The sequence below is a fragment of the Arachis ipaensis genome, chromosome B01 (genome assembly GCF_000816755.2).
Source record: "Arachis ipaensis cultivar K30076 chromosome B01, Araip1.1, whole genome shotgun sequence".
Classification (NCBI taxonomy): domain Eukaryota; kingdom Viridiplantae; phylum Streptophyta; class Magnoliopsida; order Fabales; family Fabaceae; genus Arachis; species Arachis ipaensis.
Genome location: NC_029785.2, coordinates 3,386,639 through 3,395,546, shown reverse-complemented (window position 1 = coordinate 3,395,546; position 8,908 = coordinate 3,386,639). Strand labels below are relative to the sequence as shown.

General features: G+C 31.2%; 1 protein-coding gene and 1 long non-coding RNA gene across 2 annotated transcripts; one reads left to right on the top strand and one right to left on the bottom strand.

Moving 5' to 3' along the window:
* Positions 495–1,302, top strand: LOC107644587. Its single transcript, XM_021115914.1, has one exon. It carries the CDS (start codon positions 703–705, stop codon positions 1,189–1,191), a length of 489 nt encoding a protein of 162 aa, XP_020971573.1. The 5' UTR covers positions 495–702; the 3' UTR covers positions 1,192–1,302.
* On the bottom strand, positions 7,295–8,379 carry LOC107644669. The gene is made up of 3 exons (XR_001621378.2): positions 8,183–8,379; positions 7,693–7,762; positions 7,295–7,328 (listed from the first exon to the last, which is right to left on the bottom strand). It is a non-coding gene; the product is annotated as an uncharacterized LOC107644669 (long non-coding RNA).

Genomic DNA, 8,908 nt, shown 5'->3' with positions numbered 1-8,908 from the left:
TAATTGATAATATTAGAAAAACAAAAAAATTTATCAAAATTTATCTTATTTAATATTTATTAATTATTAAACTAAAAAAAATAAATTTTAACTGTTTTTGACTAATCTATTTTTGTTATCAGATATTTCTGTTAATTAATTATCAAAGTTTACTACTATACCAGTCAATAGTTCTTATTATTTATCTACACATGGCGGACAAAACCCTACAAACTAGTTAACTACACAGCAAGAAGGTAAGGAAGCCCCACCTCACCGCATGTGTTCATCCAAACCCCAAAAAATTGCAAAAACAATAATACACACACACACATTATATATATATATGGAGGGCAATTTGGTAAATTGAATCCACTCAGTTCCATTATTATTAACTTCAAACGTCATCATCACAATTATTAATTTATTTATAATTTATAAATTTTGTTAAATCCACCCATTGCATTATGAGTACGGTTGTTACTATATATACACCACTCATCCTCCAACCCCTTCCCTTGTTCTCAAAGCTCTAGTAACTCAAACACAACAAAAAAAAGGTTTTCTTCTTTTGTTCTCTCTTTTTTTTTCTTTTTCTTTTTCTTTTTTTCTGATCCAGGTTCAAATCCTAGATCAGTTTTAATTTTCTCTATTTTTTTTCCCTTTTTGGGTGCTATTATTTCTCTTGATCATATTATTCTAAACCAAAAATACATTATAATTATGGGTAATAGCTTAAGGTGTTGTTTGGCTTGTGTTATTCCTTGTGGTGCTCTTGATTTGATAAGAATAGTGCATTTGAATGGTTATGTGGAAGAGATTACACGTCCAATAACTGCCGGAGAGATTCTCAGGGAAAACCCTAATCATGTTCTAAGCAAACCTAGCTCTCAAGGTGTCGTTCGCCGGATTTTGATCCTTGCTCCAGAGACAGAGCTCAAGAGGGGAAGCATATACTTCTTGATTCCGGCATCATCGTTGCCGGAAAAGAAGCGTTTTGCCACTGCGAAGAGCGGAAGCATATGTGATAGTGACATTAACAAAAAAGTTTTGTCAAAAAAGAGTAAGAAGTGTGATGATGACGACTCGTCATCACACTTCCATGCACTCACTCAGATAGCTTCTAAAAATAAAAAATCTTTAGGAAAGGATCGCCGGAAAGGCCGTGTTGGTGTATGGCGACCTCATTTAGAGAGTATCTCTGAAGACTAGTTAAATTTTTTTTTTTTTATCTTTTTATCTTTTTTCCTTGTTTTGCCGGTGATGTCAAATTAAACATGCTGGCAAGGAGGAGAGTGAACCAAAAAACTTGGTTCATTTATTGAAACATGATGCAGTCATCATCATCAATATGGGTGAATTGAATTATTTTAATTGATTTTTTTTTATCAAATCTAATAATTTATGTGCTGAAACACAAGAAAAAATAATGGATAGAAAACAAAAATAGAAATTGATTAAGAGTGAAAAAATTATTGAAGTTTGTACACTGAGGATCCATTTTCATCCTCAAGTTTCCATGCAAATATCTAAAGAAAAAAGAGCGTTTCACGTTATCTCGTGCCCCACAATTTGAATCGCAAGTTAAGGCTATCTGATTTGTCTTCAATGGCCATTTACAATTGGAAATTTAAGGACAAATTTTACTTTCTTCATTTTCTAATGGATGCATTATTGAAAATTATCTTAAGTTTTTATTATTAGTTTTTTTTAAATTAGGAATTTTTATAAAATAACACTTCATTTAATGCATAAAAAAGTTAATGATTTCCCTAATAACATAGGTTAGGGTTACTAAGTTATATTTGGTTAATTTTAGCAAACATAGAAAATCTCAAGTAATTATCAAAAAGTTAATATTTAATTTGGTCCTGAATTTGCATACGTGTTTTAATTTAGTTTTTGAGATTTCAATTACTTTTATTTAGTTTCCAAATTTTGTAAACATGCCTCACATTAGTCTCTGAGACGATTTTTAGTACAAAAACGTTAATGAAGTGCTGATATAAATAGTCATATGCCACGCTAAAACCTGTAATTAAAATGATGCAGTTTTGGTTTTTGACATTCAAATAGCCGAAAAGTAATGTCGCGTCACTTGTTTTGTTAGGTAAAGTTTCGATAAATACCACTTTTGATTTTTTAAATTATTTAAATGCTAAAATCAAAACGACATTATTTTACAGAGTCTAGCATGGTATTCGGCTATCAACGACAATGTTCTGTTAACATTTGTACACTGAAAATTGTTTCAAAGATTAACATGAGTCGTGTTCACAAAATTTAGAGATTAAATAAAAGCAATTGAAATTTTAAAGACTAAAATAAGACTCACATACAAATTCAAGACTAAATTGAATATTATCCGAATTTTCGAGTGAATTTTTTATTTTCTATGGTTATATTTCTATCTTTATATTTTCTATGTATATTTTTGCAAGCTTAGTCTTTAGAATACTCATGATTAATTAGATGTAATTTCTTAATTAGGTATAAACTTTATTAGTTGTGGCTCCAATTTAGAATGATCGAAATGATTAAATAGTTTTGAATATATATAGGGCCCATTTTTCTATGTATTAAGCTGTATATTTTACTAGTACTATTTTGGATACGAGTATTTAATTGGAACATGCATGTTAGGCACATATGTCTACTCAAAGAATCTATCTGTTTCAAAAAAGAAAAAAGAAAAACTTAAGAAGACCTAATAGAAGTTGACATTATTATTATGATTATCCGTACTAACGAATTTGTTTGTTGGCCTGGATTGTTATTATGTGCCACATTATGGCATTAATTAAGTAGATGAACATTTGTAATTAATAATTAACCAATCTAAGTACCAATAATTAGAAAGATGGTATAATTATATTTTTAATTCATTTGAAGAAAACCTGGTAAAAAAACTTAAGCTTATATAAATGGGGTTATTTCTTTTTAGGTCATAAAAAAGAAAATTTTGAGTAACAACTTTATTAAATTATGATCTTAAACAAATTAACTTAAGTTGGTTGAATGGTTAATTTATTTATCTACTTAAATAAATGTTAAAAGTTTGATTTTTATCTTGTGTCTGCAGCAAATTTATTGATAAATAATAACTTTTTAATAAAATTTAAATTTATAACGGATTAATTCTTGACATATTGGATAAAAAATACCGTAAAAAATAAAATTAAAAATTATGATCTTAAGCTTAAGTATAGATCAAGTTCCAATTAGGGATGATGATTGTCAGCCTACGCTTTCTCCATACTTTTGATTACCCTTTAATTATTTTATGAGTCAAATAATCGTTCTATAATTAATTGCTAGTGTAGTGGAACTAGTTGGTTATTAATTATCTCCTAGTCTCCTACTTCTTAATGTGAGTTATTATAATCATATTTTATGTCAAAGCTCCTAGGATCGGAGTATAGAACAACATATGCTTATTACGAAAAAAGTAATTTAACATCTACTATTCAAAACTGTTAGTGTCGTAAGTGTGAGGAATGTTGAAGTTAGTTTCACATAAAAAAAAGTAAAGAAGAGTGAGAAATTTATAAAATGAGAGACTCATATATTTGACACCTTAAAATTTTGAGTTGGATATAATGTATTCTCATCTTATATTATCTCACTTGATTTTTCCCCGAAATCACCACAATAATAAATCGAAATGCTGAATTTTGATCCAATTATCCTTATAAAAATATCTAAAAGTGACGCTTAATTATGACAGTTAAATCAAGAAGCAAAATTAAACAAGTTTGGTTAAACGTTTTTTAAAAGGAAAATTATGTCAAGAAAAAGATATATAAATATATAGTAGAAGAAATAGAAAGAATAAAGGAAGAAAAATTATTATAAAATTACTCATCTTAAAAATTTAAATTGATAAAAAGAAGTAACATAAATTATTATATCTCTAACACTTTCTTTCGAACAAAAATCTCTTTTGGTTTATTTAATTTTTGCACAATTTTTTTTTATTTATTTTATGTCATCTTTTTATTCACCAAAGATTGAATTATAGACTTTTTAAATATAAAACTATAATTATATTATAAAATTACTCATCAAAATATTTAAACTGATAAAATAAAATAATATAAACGATCTCTAACAAAAGTGAGCCTTGGTTTGTTAAGGAACAAAATAAATTAATGAGCCAGATTTATAACAATTTTTTTAAAAAATAAAAAATAAAAATGTGGGTAGCATACCTTGTTGTCCTTTAAACCGAAATATAAATTAGTAGGCAAATAGCGACATCTCCACGCTACATTCAAAAAGAAACAAAAGAAAACAAGCTGGCATATACATATCTTCCTCCTTAATTTATTCTCTATTTAATTACTCAGTTCTTCACATGGATTCTCATCTCCCATCTCTCAAATATTAATATTACACAATTCTTTAGATTAGTTTGCACATCCCTTTGTCAGAATCCAACTCATCCATATATTAATTTTCTAATTACTTTGGACCGTATAACCTACCTTGGCTTCATCATATTCACATATCGATGCACATTTGTTTTGGTGAACCTGAAACCTAAATTAACTGTTTTTTTAATGATTATTTATGTAGTTAATATAAAAGATAATTATTTTTATTGACGTGATGTTATATAATTAAATATTTCATATAAAATTATTTTACATTAATAATGTACCAAAATTAAATATATAACTAAAATATTATGTAAACATAAAAAATAAGTTAACAAATCAGTTATCATATATTTAAGGTAAATTTTACTTTACTCTTTCTATAATAATATGTATATTACCCTCTGTGACATGTCATCTTTTAATTGGTTGCTATGTTAACTATGGTTAAACTATTGGTAATTAAATTATAGCCCAAAGTGGATAATTATGTAATTTATTAAAAATTCAATCTTTAATTCTTCCCCAAATCAAGCTTCCACACAATGAACCCTAATCTTCTGTATCTCCTTCTCCCATCTCCGTTTGTCCTTCTATCTCCTCTCTCCGCCGCCATGGATCCCTACTTTCATCATTACCGTCGCCCAAATACGTACATTCCTCTTCCTCCGCCGTATAACCACCACCATCTCCGTCAGGTTCCCAACCACGTTCTTGTGAACCCTACCGCATTCAATTTCAACCCTCCCATTTTTTTACCCGCCAATCCACTCTTTGTTCCTCAGGTTCTTGTTCTTTTCGAACACGATTCGCGTCACCGTAGTTCAATGCTATCGCAGTCTCCTTCAAATTCTAACCCTAACCGCAGTGCTTCCAGGTTCAGGAAGGAGTGCTTTGGCGGAGCAAACCGCCGTTGCCGTGTGGTTGTTTCTCCGAATTCCGGTATCGAATCAAAACTTTGCTCGGAAGAGGCGCGAGACTCTTCTCTTGAGACAACGGCTTTGGAACTGGATAGGTACGATTATGATAGAGCAGATAGGGTTCATGAATATAATGGCATTCCAAAGAAACAGGTTAAGAGTAAGAGTGCTTTTCTTAGAATCCAGACGCCAAAACCGAGCAATGGTAAGAATGAGGATGATGAACAATTACATTGTGATGATTGTGCTGTTGTTGACTCATTGGTTATTTTAACACAAAAAAAATTATTTGGATAAGTTTTGTAAAGGAACACATCTAGATGCTCAGACCCAGTAAGATTGTTTTTGATACACTGGCTTGATGGTAATAGTTTCTTGTGATTTGAAATTTTGTTTCCCCCTAAAGGATGTAATGCTACATGATCTGGATTCTGCCGATGCACAACCTCAAGGTGGGCAAGAATCGATTGATGAGTACAAACAGTGGATATGGTGGCTTAGGAGTACAGGGACAGAATCGATTGATGAGTGTTGTGCTTCTACAAGGTACGTATTTTTATGGATGTCCATTATAATGGTGTTGAACAATACTTATCCACAAAGATGTTCTCATGCAATGACCCCTAATTGCATTTGCTTTGTGCAAGTGCAGCCATAGAGAAGATGACTTTATTTTCTGTTTGCATTGGTTCAGCTTATCCAATTAGTTGGCCTTCTTTTATGCAACCACATTGTTCGCTTTCACATGTTGAAAACTGTTAAAGAACTGATGGTTGTTTTAGATTTGTATGTAATATGCTTGATGAAATTATTTATATTTGTTTTCATGCATGTTGAATGCACAAATATTTTTCTTACGATGATTCAGGATCTCCGTAGGTGATTTCAATGCTAGGAAACTCTTATCCCAATGCTGGTGGTCCACTTTCACAAAGCCATGTTATGGATATGTTGAATGATGTAAACTCGAGTGATAATTTTCGTTTTGACATGAATGACTTCCCTCAACTGACTAGTCGACCTAGTTCTGCTGGAGGGCCTCAAGCACAATTGGGTGCAAACGAAGGTTTCCAGCTTTGCCAGGATTCAAAAGTGTAGTAACTGGAGAAGATATGTGACCTGATTGGCTGTTATGCATTTCTTTCTAGCAATTTTGGCTGTTTTATGTTATCAAATAGTTTTTTTGTATAGTTGCCTTATGATTTGTTGTTTAAAGAGTCTCTTCTTACAGAGTTGAGTTGTAGACTGAATTATGCACTTTCTCTTATGGAAAGTTTTATGTATTTACGTGCATATCTACCTTAGTTCCTTTGGTGCTTGGTTTTATTGCTTTGTTTATTATATTCTGAAATTGTAAGTCATGTAAGGTGTTAAATAAGCATATGGTTTTCTGATTTGTATCTCATCAAGTGTTTGTAGGTTGGAACTACTGAATGTTTTGTCTTTTTATCACAAAATGTAGAATCACCATTAATAGATTGTTCCAACTCTTACTTCCTTGTGCAATTTGATTTTAACATGCTGATTTTTTATGTTGTAAGATATGATTCTGATTGGACTGAAAAAAAAAATATTTTTTGCAAATCCTTGTTTAGACACAGAACAGCATAGTGAGTTCAAATTCATAATGATTAATGAGATCTGATAAATAAATGTCCTACTCCCTCCGCAAGTGAATTATGGTTAATATTAATAAACATGGCATAGAGAGTTCAGAATAATTAAAGAAAGGGAACCGAGGAATTTTCACGGTTCTTCCGGATTTTAAGAATTTGTTTAAAGATAGGTTTGGAGCAATGATTGAGTTGTCTTTGTGTGCATAGAAGTAATTAGCTTATACATTTTCCTTTAATGTTGAGTGTTTCTTGTTTTAGAGGATCTTGGTTGCCTGAAACTTGAATTTAAGTAAACGGTGGAAATGTGTAAAGTAAAGTGGATTTTTTTTCTTCTTTTCATTCTATTCCTCTAATACTTGAAATCTTAGTTCATAATCATTAGCAACTGCTCCATTGTAGATTGATTTAAGAATTTCGAAGCTAAGACAATTCATCTGCAAGAAAGAAACCAGACAACATCTACCTCAGTTTAAGGAAAACACAGAAGATTAAATAAAACTAATGCAGATGCCTATAATTTCTATATCTATTTATATTGAAACCTAACACAATGGACATTTTGAATTCCATCTTGCCTCAAAGAGAAACACAATGTTCAAAACATACATCACGAGAGAGGCAATGACTTGATGAGTGTCAATGGCTCAAGCCATTTTACTTGTGGAATACCCTTCTAAAGCTTTTAAATGTTATAGAATTAACTAATATATTAAACATGATTCCACATAAAAATGTGACTATATTTGTATAACTCCAAAGTGCGAAACAACTTGTCAGTTGCCACCATTCAAAATTCACCTTTGCCTTAAGATTACATTATGGTCTTGCTTTCCATCTCAATCTTCATGGCTATCTTCATCTTCTGAATCTGCATAATGGAAATGAAGCAGTTTGATATCAAATAATCAGTTGAAAAAAATTCATATTAAGCTTTTGAAACTTTTACAGGCTGAAGCTACTACTGAAAATAAAGCAATATAGTTGACGTAAATCCATCAAGATTTATTGAATAAAAGTAAACTGCAGACAGCAATGTGTTTAGGCACAAAGATGTCCTACAATCATATACAATTACATTGAAGGAAGCAATTTAAGGGGAAGAAATCAACCAACACCTAGCTACCATATCAATACAGATACCAGATTCAGATGACACAAATTAATAACTCGTGCCAGAACTTCTAAAGCATGTCTACTTCCATGAAGACACTAAGCATGCAAAACATATTGAGAACAATGCTCTTTGAATCAAGAGTTTACATTAGCAAGCCATGATCTTTCAACTTACCAGATCGAACATCATCACTAATTTTTCCTTTTGCTTGAATTTGTCTAACAAGCATCCGAAATATCAGCACCCACCAGTATATGCAGAACAAGCAAGCAATATAGAAGACTGTTGAACACATAATAATATTTTCGACCCTCCACTTTGTGCTTTTCCTTATCCAATGTGAGCAAAACTTCTTAGCTGGCAAAGAAAGATGTAAAACTACTGAGCATCGAAAAGCAAGATTATACAGACAACCAACACCTGTAATATTACACTTCGTAATCAATTGTTGAAATTTATGCATGGAAAGATCTTCTTTCTAATTTAGTGAATCTTTTATATGAGCTATTATTTGATAGGGTTGCTCTCGGTATAGGTAAGAATTTCTCTGACCACGCTCACTATCTCAGATTTTAGAACTATATCAGATTGAAGAAACAAAAAATCATGAAAATTTTCAGAACAATATCAAATCAATAACAAAATTTCCAAACAATATCAAATCAATAACAAATAAATTCAGAACTGTATCATAATTCAGGCAAATCAAATTCATGAAAAATAAGTTATCTAAAAAAAACTTCAGGAGGGCAGTTCCAAAACTGTTTTGCTAGAAAAGGGGAGTTAAGGGAAGGGCGAGAGCGAGTCGGCTGCTTGAGAGTGAGAATGACGGCGAGCGTACGGCTTCTTCAACGGTGAGAACGAAGGTTGGGGACTGGGGGGCACTAGTGAGTAAAGCCC

Bases quoted from the DNA above. Each gene is read 5' to 3' on its own strand.
- LOC107644587 (XM_021115914.1), top strand. From the start codon at position 703: ATGGGTAATAGCTTAAGGTGTTGTTTGGCTTGTGTTATTCCTTGTGGT.